This window comes from Notamacropus eugenii, chromosome 6 (genome assembly GCF_028372415.1).
Source record: "Notamacropus eugenii isolate mMacEug1 chromosome 6, mMacEug1.pri_v2, whole genome shotgun sequence".
Taxonomy (NCBI): domain Eukaryota; kingdom Metazoa; phylum Chordata; class Mammalia; order Diprotodontia; family Macropodidae; genus Notamacropus; species Notamacropus eugenii.
Window position 1 is genome coordinate 311,698,474 of NC_092877.1, and position 15,448 is coordinate 311,713,921.

The window sequence follows — 15,448 nt, forward strand, 5'->3', positions numbered from 1 at the left end:
TTAGAACTGATGTAGAACTTACAGTTCATAGTGCCCAACCCTTTCATTGCACAGATCAAAAAACTGAGGTTGGAATAGTGAACATGAAAGTCATGCTACTCATTAATGGCTGTTAGAATTGGAAATTATGTTTTCTAACCTCTGCTTTAGTAATTAAAAAGAAATGCCTCATAATTTTTGCCACCCCATGCATATATTAAACTTGGATGCTCCTCATTTTAGAAAATATTTACTACAGTATTAAAAAGTTGATAATTCTGAACTCACCCCAGTAGGAGTGGTTAATATGTTAATCATTTGAAATGTTTCTTTCTCATTCCCCTCTTTTTCTGTGGAGGGTGGAGATTGCCTTCTGATTCTTGCATACTTTATAGAAATGTGTATGCTGTGCGTTAATGGAAGTAAATTTAAGTGATGCATAAGTACTGAATTTGATATACTTCACTTTATTGGAACATTGGGACATGGAATTAAAGTTTCATTAAAAGTATTTATTACAGAGCTATGGTAACAATAGTAATTCATGTTATTTTTGTGGATGATGTCAGATTTAAAGGTATATTATTATCTCCCAGGAAAAACCCTGCAATATTAAAGAATATGAATGCTTCTTCAACTAGCCCAATACAAAATTATTGAATGGAGACAGAAGTTTGTGGTGCTTCTTAATCATAATTATTAATGTGACTTCAGGTGAATCACTTGCCCTCCACAGGCCTCAGTTCCTTCTTCTGGAAAAGAAGAGACTGGACAAATGATTCCCAAAAGTCCTTCTAGCTCCAAATCTATGACACATACATGATTTGTGATTAGACAAAAGACTTCATGTTGGAACTGAGATTTTAAGATCCATAAAAGAAGGGTAGAATAGAGACTTAGAGGATCAATTGTGCTTTGTTTTCTTACTTAGTCAAATCATAGGCTCTTATAATTGGAAGAACATTGAAAGCTCATCTGCTCCAACTCCCAAATATCATATAGGAGACCTCAAGAGATTGTGACTTTCTCAAGGTCAAACTGTTAATTTGCAGCAGAGCTAAGAGTAGAGCCCATGTCTCTGCCTCTCTGCCATAGTCATGATTGCTTTGAGTTTATAGGTCTCATTTTGAAACCCCTAAATGTTCGAATAATACTTTCCTCCTTTGTCTCACCTTCCTGTGCAGTGTTGCCATACATCCTCGAAAAGAAATCCTAGTCTCCTGCAGCGAAGATCACCACTGGAAGATGGTGGGTATCCCTAAAGGCAATGTAATCCTGACAGGCTGTGGTCACACTGACTGGCTTTCTGGTTGCTGCTTCCATCCAAGGTTAGTTTAAACATCCTCCTGAACCAGCGCTAATCCCTATTGGGAATGTGTTTGTTTGCTCTTCTCCCTGCCTCTCACTGATTTGATGACTCTCTTTCTCAATGCAGTCTCATATCCTCCACTGAATTTCTAAACATGTAGATAAATGTTCCTCTGGCTTTCATTATGTTGACTTTAGATTGATTGCTTTTGGTATTTGGTATATCTGAAACTTAGTCCACATGCTGATGCATCTAACAAAGAGTAATAAGCTTTTCAGGACAAGCATTATTAATTCTCTTTGCACTCATAAACCATGAAAAGACTGTATAGGTTTTTAGTCAATAACATATACCAAGTTTCACATTCATTGTGTTAATCTCACATTTTGTTTATAGAATTATGTTGTCTTCAAAATCCAGAGGTAGTGAAGATTTTGCAAATTAAATGATTCAAGGAATACTAAAAAGGATAAAGCACATCAGTAAGAAATAAGTTGCACATACCAGTCCTCTAATTTTGGAGATTCATTTCATTTTAAGATGCAAAACTAGGGGAGAGTAGATCCATGGATTAACCCCCAAAGAACCAAAGAGTAAGTAGCAATGAGATACTCAGAAGTAATTTAAACAGGTTTATTGTTTAAGCCAGTCTATCTGCAAAACAAAGCCCCTAAACAGCAAAATCTATCAGAACCTATTCCAGGGCAAACTGTCATCCAGTACTGGCTCTCTTTAATCATTATTTCTCTGCTTCATTGTACATGAATTCTATTATTATTTGGCTTAGTCCTAGGTTAACCTCAGACCTGGATTTTTATCAGTTTGTAACATTTTCTGGACCAAAGGCTTTTAGACACCCATCTCACTTGTCGTGACTTCTTGAACAACCTTCTTGGAAGCAAAAATCCTAAGTATCCCTATGTTGTAACAGGCATATTAAGAATATTTTGTCTCTAAAGCTTTTGCATAATCAGATTAAAAGGGGATGTTGTTTAATATTTGTTTGTTTTATAGTTAACAGACAAGAGGAAGCTAGTATTTGTAAACACCATTTTGTTTTTTATGTTAGAATAATTGCTTCTATTTTATATCATTTTGCTATTCTTTTAATCATAAAAAAGCAGTGCCCCTTACAATTTTGATCTTTGGTATATCATTATAGCTATCTTTGTTCTTCTTCATATGCCCTCCATGATTCATTTCTTTTGCCCATACCTACTATATCTATTTATATCAAGTGATCAACAAATCAGTGTTGAAAATGGCATCTACTATTTTTGGCACTGCCCTATTCCCTAATATTAAAAAAAACAACAACAACAAGCTAGCACTGAATTTAGTATAATTTGAACCTCAATAACCAATTGAATCACATTCAAATGTTTTCCATTTACTATACCTTAAATCTTTTTTTATTATGAATTAGCCTCAATAAGTTTTTTTCTTATAAAGTGTCAGGTGTTGAGAAAGTCACAGGGAATACTAATATGGTAGGTGAATAAAATAATTTCTAGTTGCAAGTAGCTTACATTCTAATGGGAGAGTCAATTTGGGCATATGTAAGTGCATGCGGAATAAATATAAGGAAAAGAAATACAAGGTAGGGAATGAGGCCACTTCCTATTGGGTGAATCAAGGAAGGCTTCCTGTAAAGGTAGCACTTAAGCTGCATCTTGAGGGAAGAAAGGGATTCTGTTAGATGGAAATGAGAAGGGAGTGTTTTCCAGGTATGAGGGACAGTCAGTGAAAAGGCAGGGAAGCAGGAGATGGAGCATCGTGTATGATTACTGCGGGGTATTTATCACATTTAATTCAGTAGGGAATGTTCTACTATTCCACTGAATTTTCTTTTACATATCTGTGAAGCTCATTTATTTTAATTGATGTTTTGGGTACCCCCACTGATTTTTTTTCTCCTTTGTGCCCCTATGAAGATATAAAATTTTACTAGATCTGAGTGTCAAATAGAATGACTTATAAGATTTTAAGATAAAAATAAATTCTTTGGGAGATCAGGAGTTCAAAGGATAATTTTGACCATTTTATTTTCTTTAATCTTCCTAAAGTATTATTTATTTTCAGTATTAAGTACTTCACTGAAATTGAATTTATGAGCATGTAGTGTGTTCCATATCTGAAATATGGATAAACAGAATACTGTCAGCCTCTCACCTCTTACCAACAAAAAATTCATCTCTGAAAACAGAGAAAATACAATTAGAAGTGCAGGCTATCACTTATATATCTGCTGGGCATACTAATCAGGTTTCGATAATGTTTTGTTGCCATGACACCAAGTGACTCACAGACTTGACAAAGATTTTCTCATTAGTGTTTGGCCAACATAAAGGCCTTTCAGTAGGGCCTCCCTGTCTCCCACTCAATTATTGAAATTAAAATGAGGCAAAGGACATCATTATTCACTCACAATATGAATTTATTCTCACTGTTTGTTATGGTAAAAGAGTGAAATGCTGCTACAGTATTGTCTTCTATTAGTGCATGGAAATAAAAATAGTGGGACTCAATACACTTCACCTTGGGAGATTTCAGGCATGGACATTAACCATCATATGATCATATTGTGAAGTGAAATGAAAGAAAGAAATGTAGTTTTTATGCCATAATTTTAGGACGAAAATGAAGATGAATTCTTTAGAGGTTTAGATGAACTCTTAATTTTTTCATAGCTTTTAGTTGTTTATAAACAAAACTGCAGAGTCCTTCATGTCTTTCAGGAATATATTTTAATGTCTTAATTTCATTAAAGAATGTAATCTTTTTTATTGTTATTTTATTTGTTTTCAGTGTTCTACCATCACTTCTATATAACTTTGATACCCCCCCACTCCCTCCACGAGATGGCATACAATTTTATATAGGTTCTACACATACATTCCTATTAAATACATTTTCATTTTAGTCATGTTGCATAGAAGAATTAAAACAAATGGGAGAAATCATAAAACAAACCAAAACATAATGCTATGTTCTGTGATCAAATTCCATAGTTTTTTCTCTGGATGTGGAAAGCATTTTGCCTTAAGAGGCTGTTGGGAATTTTTTAAGTCCTTGCATTGCAGTGAGGTTCTAAATCTACTGGAAAAAGTCCTCACACATTGTGGTTGTTGCTACATATCAAGTTCTCCTGATTCTTCTCCTTTCTCTCAGCATCAGTTCTTATAAGTCTTTCCAGGCCTATCTGACATCTTTAAGGAATGTAATCTTAAAATGTGATTATGTTTCATTAAATTCAGTAGACTTTCATTAAGTTCCTGATATATGCAAGGCACCATGCTAGGTCCTTGGTACACAAAGTTAAAAATGAAACAATTGGGGGGGCGGAGCCAAGATGGCGGAGTAGAAAGACACACATACACATAGCTCCGAACCCACAACCCACAGAACGGCTACAGGGGAGTAACTCACGGCGAATTCTGCACCCAGAGGCCATGGAATATTGGAGCGAGGGAGATTTCTGTTCCGGAGGGACCTGCAAACCTCTCACGGGGGGTCCTTCGCACTGCAGACTGGGCGCCGGGACTGGGAGCTGAGTGCAGTCCTGCCGTGGCCGCGGCACCGAGAGGAAAAGGTCCGAGCGGGCTTCGGGGACGGGATCTCCAGCGGCCACGCGGGTCCCTCCACCCACAGAGGGACCTGCAAACCTCTTGCAAAAGGTCCATCGTGCTGCAGACGTGGAGCCCAGCCCAGACCTGCTGTGGCCGTGGCCACGGCACCGAGAGATACAGATCCGAGCAGGCTTCGGGGACGGGATCTCCAGCGGCCGCGCGGGTCCCTCCGCCCACAGGTGACGGGGGTCTGTGAGAGAGTCTCTTTGGCGGGTCGAGAGGGGAGTGGGGTGCCCCCATGATTCAGGCACCCCCAGGATGTAGAAGCTGAGAGGCGGCTGCAGACTGTGGCTCCCCAAGTGGGCGGGAGCCTGAATCCATTGTGGAAGGTCTGTGCATAAACCCTCGAGGGAACTGAGCCTGAGAGGCGGCCCTGCCCCGACCTGACCACCTGAACTTAATTCTCACACTGAATAGCAGCCCTGCCCCCGCCAAAAGCCCTAAAGCTGGAAGCAGCATTTGAATCTCAGTCCCCAAACGCTGGCTGGGAGGATCAGGAGGCGAGGTGGGTGTGAGGAGAATATTCAGAGGTCAAGTCACTGGCTGGGAAAATGCCCAGAAAAGGGAAAAGAAATAAAACTATTGAAGGCTACTTTCTTGGAGACCAGGCATTTCCTCCCTTCCTTTCTGATGAGGAAGAACAATGCTTACCATCAGGCAAAGACACAGAAATCAAGGCTTCTGTGTCCCAGCCCACCCAATGGGCTCAGGCCATGGAAGAGCTCAAAAAGAATTTTGAAAATCAAGTTAGAGAGGTGGAGGAAAAACTGGGAAGAGAAATGAGAGAGATGAAAGAAAAGCATGAAAAGCAGATCAGCTCCCTGCTAAAGGAGACCCAAAAAAATGTTGAAGAAATTAACACTTTGAAAACTAGCCTAACTCAATTGGCAAAGGAGGTTCAAAAAGCCAGTGAGGAGAAGAATGCTTTCAAAAGCAGAATTAGCCAAATGGAAAAGGAGATTCAAAAGCTCACTGAAGAAAACAGTTATTTCAAAACTAGAATGGCACAGATGGAGGCTAAGGACTTTATGAGAAACCAAGAAATCACAAAACAAAACCAAAAGAATGAAAAAAATGGAAGATAATGTGAAATATCTCATTGGAAAAACAACTGACCTCGAAAATAGATCCAGGAGAGACAATTTAAAAATTTTGGGACTACCTGAAAGCCATGATCAAAAAAAGAGCCTAGACATCATATTTCATGAAATTATCAAGGAAAACTGCCTTGAGATTCTAGAACCAGAGGGCAAAATAAATATTCAAGGAATCCACAGACCACCGCCTGAAAGAGATCCAAAAAGAGAAACTCCTAGGAACATTGTGGCCAAATTCCAGAGTTCCCAGGTCAAGGAGAAAATATTGCAAGCAGCTAGAAATAAACAATTCAAGTATTGTGGAAATACAATCAGGATAACACAAGATCTAGCAGCCTCTACATTAAGGGATCGAAGGGCATGGAATAGGATATTCCAGAAGTCAAAGGAACTAGGACTAAAACCAAGAATCACCTACCTGGCAAACCTGAGTATAATACTTCAGGGGAAGAATTGGTCTTTCAATGAAATAGAGGATTTTCAAGCATTCTTGATGAAAAGACCAGAGCTGAAAAGAAAATTTGACTTTCAAACACAAGAATGAAAAGAAGCATGAAAAGGTGAACAGCAAAGAGAAGTCATAAGGGACTTACTAAAGTTGAACTGTTTACATTCCTACATGGAAAGACAATATTTGTAACTCTTGAAACTATTCAGTATCTGGGTACTGGGTGGGATTACACACACACACATGCACACACGCACACATACATAGAGACAGAGTGCACAGAGTGAATTGAAGAGGATGGGATCATATCTTAAAAAAAAATGAGATCAAGCAGTGAGAGAGAAATATATTGGGAGGAGAAAGGGAGAAATTGAATGGGGCAAATTATCTCTCATAAAAGAGGGAAGCAAAAGACTCATTAGTGGAGCGATAAAGAGGGGAGGTGAGAGAAAAACATGAAGTCTACTCTCATCACATTCCACTAAAGGAAAGAATAAAATGCACACTCATTTTGGTAGGAAAACCTACCTCACAATACAGGAGAGTGGGGGACAAGAGCACAAGCAGGGTTGGGGGGAGGATAGAGGGGAGGGCATGGGGAGGAGAATGCAATTTGAGGTCGACACTCATGGGGAGGGATAGGATCAAAAGAGAATAGAAGTAATGGGGGACAGGATAGGATGGAGGGAAATATAGTTAGTCCTATACAACACAACTATTATGGAAGTCATTTGCAAAACTACACAGATTTGGCCTATATTGAATTGCTTGCCTTCCAAAGGGAAGGGGTGTAGACGGAGGGAGGTAAAGAAGTTGGAACTCAAAGTGTTAGGATCAACTGTAATGTTCTTACCACCAGGAAATAAGTAATACAGGTAAAGGGATATAGAAAGCTATCTGGCCCTACAGGACAAAAGAGAAGACGGAGACAAGGGCAGAGAGGGATGATAGAAGAGAGAGCAGATTGGTCATAGGGGCAATTAGAATGCTTGGTGTTTGGGGGGGGAGGGGAGAAAAGGGGAGAAAATTTGTAACCCAAAATTTTGTGAAAATGAATGTTAAAAGTTAAATAAATAAATTTAGTTAAAAAAAAATGAAACAATTGCCCTCAAAAAGCTCACATCCTGTTGGGTGAATATAACTTATGCACAGATAAATAAATGCAGTATATTTGAAGACAGAGGGAACCTTAGCAAAGTGAAAGATGAGGGAAGGTTTCACAGAAGAGGTTATGCCTAGGAAGAATTTAGAAGGAAGATAATGATTCTGAGAGGTGATAAGGAGGATGAAGTGTATAGAAGGTAGGAGAGGACAATTTGTGCAAATACACAGAGGTCAGAACTTCAATACTGAATTCAGAGAATAATATCAGTGTCCTGTGACTTTTATTCTGAGAGTGGAAGAGAAGTAACATGGCTTGAAAAGTAGTTGGAGGAAATCATGAAGGCTCTTAGACACAAAAACAATTTTATATTTTATCTTAGAGACCGTAAGTTGTCCCTTAAGTCTTTTGAGCAAAGAGTGATGTCATCACGTATCTGTCTAGTAAAGTCTATTTTTGTAGAGGATGCATTTTAGAAGGGGATGATTGGAAATGGGGAGACTTATCTGGAATCTTCTGTAATTGTCTAGGTTGGTGTGGGTCAAGATCTAGAATAGCAGCCTTGTGAACAGAGAGAAGGCACAGATGTTGCAGATATTCTAGAGTTAAAATCATAACATTGCCGCTAATTCAATGTGGGTGTTTATGGAAAAGGAATAGTTAAGGATAACTCCAAGGTTATGAGCCTGGGTGACAAGGAGGATGGTAGTGCCATTAATAAAAAATAGGAACTTTAGAGGAGGAACAGACTTGGAAGTAAAGATGATGAATTTTATTTTGAATGTGTTGAGTTTTAGAGGCTGGTGGACATCTGGTAGGGAGGGATGTGTGGGAGGTGGTTGACAATGAAAAATTGAACTTCAGGAGAATGATCAGAAATATATTTAGAGTTGGGAGTCTTCTGTGTCAAGATGACACTTGAACCTATGGTAGTTGATGAAATCATTCAGAAGGAGAATGTGAAGTGGAAAGAGAAGTGCGCAAAGGACAGAACCTAAGTAGATATTCACTTAGGTGGTAGGAGATGGGTGAGGGGACCTTGGCCTTTCTTTAACAGGTTTCAGTTTGACTTAGGCAACACCCATTCAGTGATTAAAGCTTCATAAGGATTGAAGCAGAGAATGACCTGTTTACCTAATCAAAAAAAATCAATCTGGGAAGGGAAGACCCTCAGGGTTTCCAACCAAAATAGAAACAATTGCTATTTACATTCATTCTGAACCAATTTGGGCACAAACAATCACACCAAGTAGGGTTGGCCTGGGACCTATTGTTGACCAATCAATGAGAGCCAGAATTATTAGGGGAAAAGGCTGGCTTTTAAGGGGGGAAAGAGGTTTCAGAGACCAAAATTTACCTTTCGTTTGAGCAGAGCACCTGAAGGTAAGGGTGTGATACCCTATAAGGACTGAGGGTAGGGGAAGGAAGGAAGGGAAGGAAGGAAAGAAGGAAGGAAGGCCCTGTCCAGTTGCATCCTCCCAGATGTCATGGGAGGGCAAACAACCACAACAATAAAACAGCAACAACAACAGAAGATGGATGATGAGCAAATTGTCAAGTAGAAGGAAAAGGAGGAGAAACAAGTGTTAATAGAATCCAAGGGAGAAGAGAATATCCAGGATCAGAGGGTGGGTCACAGTGTAAGAATGGTATAGATTTCACTGAATTTAGGTCATTAGTATCCTTAGAGAGAACAGTTTTAGTAGAATTGTTGCAGTCTAAGGGTGCTGGTGTGAGAAATAATCATCTTACCAAAAAATTCCACATGAGCCCCCAGTGAATTAAGAAAAGATTTGATTTATTAATTGCTCTCCCTCCAGAGAGAGGAGGAGCCCCAGGCATCCTGCCCCATAAGGAGACACGCTCTTTCAGACAACTACAAAACTTCTTATAACTATCCTGATTCAAATTTCCTGCCCTGCATTCCATTGGTCAACTCAGGGTTTGCAGCTTATCTGAAAACACCTACACCTCACCCCCACATGGGGGGGAGGGATGTTCTTATTTCCTTTATACTTTATTTGGTAAAGAAATGACAAGTCATAAATACTTTTAAAGGAGTTGATAAAAACTGAACCCAGGATGCCTAAGTTTCCTTCACCATTAATATGAGTCCCATTATCTAAGACAGTGTCTGGGTCAGTTGGTCTCTTCCTTGGTGAGCCACACCTGGTCTGGTGGTCTTCTCAGCTTTTAGTTATGCTGATTGCCAGGCAGCCAGAATCAGTTTATCTCTTACCTTAGAATTTCTGTGGAAACAAAATTGAGTCATGCCTTACACTTGAGAACCTCAAAATTCAAGGGCAAAAAATGTGGGTTCTACCTCAATAAAATTGACTCAAACCTTCTTTTAGTCAGAAGTAAGGTTTATTAAAACACCTATTAGTATGGGTGAGATTTTAAGAATCTATGCCATTGGACAGATTTTAAGAATCTTAGCAATTTAATAATTGGCAAGATGGACCTTTAATTACAGAAAGACTGTGGGGAGATTTGGATGTGATCTAAGTGTGGCCAATAGGCTGGGGTGACCCTGAGGTTATGGAGAAGGGAATAGCAAAGAGCCTGGAATGACTCTAGGTACAGACAATGAGGGCTACAATGAAAGGGCAGTTAAAAGGAATATACTGGGATGGGATGGATGTCCCACGGGAATGCCAGAGATTTGGAAGAAGGTAGTAGCTGTATGATCAAGTGTCTAGAAGGGAAGTGAGGGGAAGATCAGGACCAAGGATAACCATAGCTGAGGGACCATTCCTTCACTCTCCAGTCTCCAAAAGAAAATTTAATGTCAGCACTGAGCTACAATTTTATCTGTCTCCTACACATAGGATATTTGTAATCTAGATATTCTTTTAGAGATTCAGGACAAAAGGCACCTGCATAAGTCAATCACAAGGGACAAGATTGCTTATGCTTAGCTGAGCTTTCTCCCATTCAACAATTATTACACAAAAGATAATCATGAATATAAAATAAAATAAACCAGGAATTGGGGGAGTTTTATAAATTAGGGTAGACTATAGAATACACAAAAGTAAATGAACCTTTTGACTCCTTAGTGAAATAGAATCTCAGGGTGGAGCCAAGATGGCAGAGTAGAAGGATGCACTTCTAGAGAACCAGAAGCTGCAAAATGACAGAGTGAAAGAGATTTCCAGGCCAAGGCAGCCTGGAAGGCAGACAGGAAAAGTCTATCACACTGGGTGCAGAACGGAGTGTAGCTCAGCCTTGTAGGTGCCACAGCAGGGACAGGACTGGAGCAGGCTTCAAGGTATCACCAGCAACAGCTGCAATTCCCAGATTCCTCCACCCACAAACATGAAGGGAACCTTCAAAGGTCAGTTAGAAAGCTCTTTCACTGGGCAAGAAGGGAACATAGCAGTCTAGCCCTGGACCCAGGCTGCAGCAGCTTCCATTGTTAGAGCCCTTGTCTAAAGACCCTGGGGGAATTGAGCTGCTGATGTGTAACTCAGCCGGGACTAGTGGCCCTGGGGTGAGGAGAGTAGCACTGGCTGGCATAGTAGAGCTTGTGGAGGCTCTGGAGAGGAAATTTTACAGGCAGATCCTGGGCAGAAAAGTTTTGGTAGGTCCCAGACCAGAGTGCAGGTCTGGAGAGGAGAAAACTCCTTTCCCTTGATTGTGCCACCTTGGAGGAACTGAGAACTTACAGGTCACCAGAGTATACCCTCCTCTTGACAAAGAATTCAAAAGTCAAGTAGCTGACTGGGAAAATGCACAAAAAAGGAAAAAGAATAAGACAATGGAAGGTTACTTCCTGGTGAGCAGGTATTTTCTTCCATCCTTTCTGATGAGGAAGAGCAATGAAAACCATCAGAAGAAGACCTAAAAGTCAAGGCTTCTGCATCTAAAACATCCAAAATAAATATGAAATGGTCCCAGGTCATGGAAGAGCTCAAAAAAGATTTTGAAAATCAAGTAAGAGAGGTAGAGGAAAAATTGTGAAGAGAAACGAGAATGATGCAAGAAAATGATGAAAAGTGAGTCAACATCTTGCTAAAGGAGACCCAGAAAAATGTTGGAGAAATTAACACCACTAAAAATAGACTAACCCAAATAGCAAAAGAGGCCCAAAAAGGCAATAAGGAGAAGAATGCTTTAAAAAGCAGAATTAGTCAAATGGAAAAGGAGGTTCAAAAGTTCACTCAAGAAAATAGTTCTTTAAAAATTAGAATGGAGTAGATGGAATCTAATGACTTTATAAGAAACTAAGAAATCACAAAACAAAACCAAAAGAATGAAAAAATTGAAGACAATGTGAAATATCTCATTGGAAAAACAACTGACCAGGAAAATAGATGCAGGAGAGACAATTTAAAAATTATGGGGCTACCTGAAAGACATTATCAAAAAAGAGCCTAGACCTCATCATTCATGAAATTATCAAGGAAAACTGTCCTGATACTCTAGAACCAGAGGGTAAAATAAATATTGAAAGAATTCACTGATCACCTCCTGAAAGATATCTGAAAAGAAAAACTCCTATGAATGTTGTAGCCAAATTCCAGAGATCCTAGGTCAAGGAAAAAACATTGCAAGCAGCCATAAAGAAACAATAGGAGTATTGTGGAAATACAATCAAGATAACAAAGGGTCTGGCAGCTTCTACATTAAGGGATCAAAGGGTTTGGAATATGATATTCCATAAGTCAAAAGAACTAGCATTAAAACCAAGAATCACCTACCCAGAAAAACTGAGGATAATATTTCAAGGGAAAAACTGATCATTCAATGAAATAGAGGACTTTCAAGCATTCTTGGTGAAAAGACCAGAGCTGAATAGAAAATTTGACTTTCAGACACAAGAATCAAAAGAAGCATGAAAAGTTAAACAGGAAAGAGAAATCACTGGGGACTTACTAAAGTTGAACGGTTTACATTACTCCATGGAAAGATAATATTTGTAACTCTTGAAACTTTTCTCAGTATATGGGTTGTTGGAGGGATTACACACACACACACACAGACACACACACACATACACACACGCTCGCACGCACACATATATAGACAGAAAACACAGGGTGAGTTGAATAGGAAGGGATGATATCTAAAAGAATAAAATTAAGGAGTGATAGAGGAATATAATTGGAGGAGAAAAGGAGAAATGCAATGGGGCAAATTATCTCTCATAAAAGAGGCAAGGAAAAGTTTTTTCAACAGAGAGGAAATGGGGGGAGGTGAGAGGGGAAAAATGAAGCTTACTCTCATCACATTTGACTTAAGGAGAGAATAGCATGCATAATCAATTTAGTATGAAAATCTATCTTACACTTTAGGAAAGTAAGGGAGAAGGGGATGAGTGGAGTGTGTGGGGGATGATAGAAGGGAGAGCAAATGAGAGAAGGGGGTAATTAGAAGTAAATACTTTTGGGGAGGTATAAGGTCAAAAGAGAGAATAGAATAAATGGGGGGCAGGATTGGATGGAGGGCAATATAGTTAGTTTTTCACAATATGACTATTATGGAAGTATTTAGCAAAAGTTTACATATATTGCCTATATTGAATTGCTTGCCTTCTCAGTGGGGATGGGGTAGGGTGGGAGTAAGGGAAAAAAATTGGAACTCAAAGTTTTAGGAACAAATGTTGAGAATTGTTTTTGAGTATAACTGGGAAATAAGAAATCAGGTAATGGGTTATAGAAATCTATCTGGCCCTACAAGAAAATAGAGAAGAGGGGGATAAGGAAAGGGATGGGTGTGATAGAAGGGAGGGTACATTGGGGGAAGGAATAATCAGAATGCGCAGTGTTTTGGAGTGAGGGAAGAAGAGAGATGGGGAGAAAATTTGAAACTCAAAATGTGGAAATGAATGTTGAAAACTAAAAATAAATAAATTGAAAAAAGAGAAATAACATCTCAGATCAACCAAATAGAGAGAAATTTTACCAGGGAAGTCTATTTTTAGCAGTCTCTGAGGTTTAGCTCCACAAGTATTCAGCTCCAGGGATCCTCATTAGATATTAAAAAATTGATGTCTTCTCTCTTCCCCCTCAAGTTTATTAATTTGTTTTCCATTTTCAGTAATCACTTTCATAAGTTCCAATCTTATATGGGCTCTACACATATATTTCTATTGAACACATTTTCACATTAGTCATATTGCAGAGAAGAATTATAATGAATGGGAGAAACCATGAAAAAAAGAAAACATAATAAAAGAGAATATAATTTGCTTCATTCTACATTCTGACTCCATAGTTCTTTCTCTGAATGGAGATGACATTTTGAATCATGAGTCCTTTGGAAATGTTTTAGGTTCTTGCATTTCTGTGAAGGGCTAAGTCTATCAAAAACAATTCTTACACACTGTGGCTGTTACTATGTATGATGTTCTGCTTCTGCTCACTTCATTCAGCTTTAGTTCATATAAGTCTTTCCAGGTTTTTCTGCAGTCTACCTGTTTGTCATTTTTTGTAGCACAATAGTACTCCATTGTATTCATATACCATAACTTGTTCATTCATTCCCCAATTGATGGGCATCCCCTTGATTTCCAGTTCTTGGCCACCACAAAAAGAGATGCTATAAATGTATTTGGGCCCTTTCCCCATAGTTCTGATCTCTTTGGGATACAGGCTTAGTAGCTGTATTACTGGGTCAAAGGGTATGCACATTTTTATATCCCTTTAGACATAGTTCTAAATTGCTTTCCAGAATGATGGAATCAACTCACAGCTCCACCAGCAATGAATTAGTGTTCCAACTCTCCCACATCATCTTCAACATTTATCATTTTCTTGTTTTGTCATTTTAGTCAATCTAATAGGTGTGATGTGGTGCCTCAGAGTTGTTTTGATTTACATCTCTCTAATCAACAGTGATTTAAAGATTTTTTTCATATGACTATAGATGGCTTTAATTTCTTTCCCCGAAGACTACCTGTTCATATCCTTTAACCATTTATCAATTGGGGAATGACTAGTATTCTTATAAATTTGACTCACTTCTCTATACATTTTAGAAATGAGGTCTTTATCACAGACACTAGTTGTAAAAATTCTTTCCCAGTTTTCTGCTTCCGTCCTAATCTTAGTTTCATTGACTTTGTCTGTGCAAAACTTTTCAATGTAATATGATCAAAATTGTCCATTTTGTGTTTCATAATGTTCTCTATCTCTTGTTCGGTTATAAATTCCTCCATTCTCCATAAATCTGAAAAATAAACTATTCTTTGCTCCCCTAGTGTTTTTTATAGTATCAGTCTTTATACCTAGATTATGTATCCATTTAAACTTTATTCTGGCATATGTTGTCAGGTGTTGGGATGCCCAGTTTCCTCCATGCTATTGTCCCGTTTTCCCAGCAGTTTTTATCAAACAGTGAGTTCTTATCCCAGAAACTGGGGTCCTTGGTTTTATCAAACGGTAGACTTCTATAGTCATTGACTACTGTGTCTTGTGACTATTATTCCACTGGTCTACCCCTCTATTTCTTAGCCAGTACCAAGTGGTTTAGATGACAGCTGCTTTATAATACAATATAAGATCTGGTATGGATAGGCCACCTTTCCTAGCATTTTTTTTGTTAATTTCCTTAACATTCTGGACCTTTTGTTCTTCCAGATAAATTTTGATATTATTTTTTCTAGTTCTATAAAATAAGTTTTGGTAGTTTGATTGGTATGGCACTGAATAAGTAAATTAATTTATTTAGAATTGTCATTTTTATTATATTAGTTCAGCCTACCTAGGAGCAGCTGATGTTTATCCAGTTATTTAGATCTGACTTTATCTGTGTGAAAAAGTATCTTGTATTTGTGTTCATATAGTCCTTGGGTTTGTTTTGGCAAGTAGACTCCCAAATATTTTAGTGTCTAGTATAACTTTAAAAAGGATTTCCTCTTCTATCTCTTGCTGTTGG

At 38.6% G+C, this 15,448-nt stretch overlaps 1 protein-coding gene across 6 annotated transcripts in view; it reads left to right on the forward strand.

Moving 5' to 3' along the window:
- Nucleotides 1–15,448, forward strand: part of SPAG16 (sperm associated antigen 16) — a 1,246,090-nt gene that overhangs the window by 578,624 nt on the left and 652,018 nt on the right. For all 6 annotated transcript variants that reach the window (XM_072617486.1, XM_072617488.1, XM_072617489.1 and 3 more), the window contains one exon: nucleotides 1,164–1,307. In XM_072617486.1, coding sequence (XP_072473587.1) covers nucleotides 1,164–1,307 — 144 coding nt within the window. The remainder of the gene's footprint in view (nucleotides 1–1,163; nucleotides 1,308–15,448) is intronic.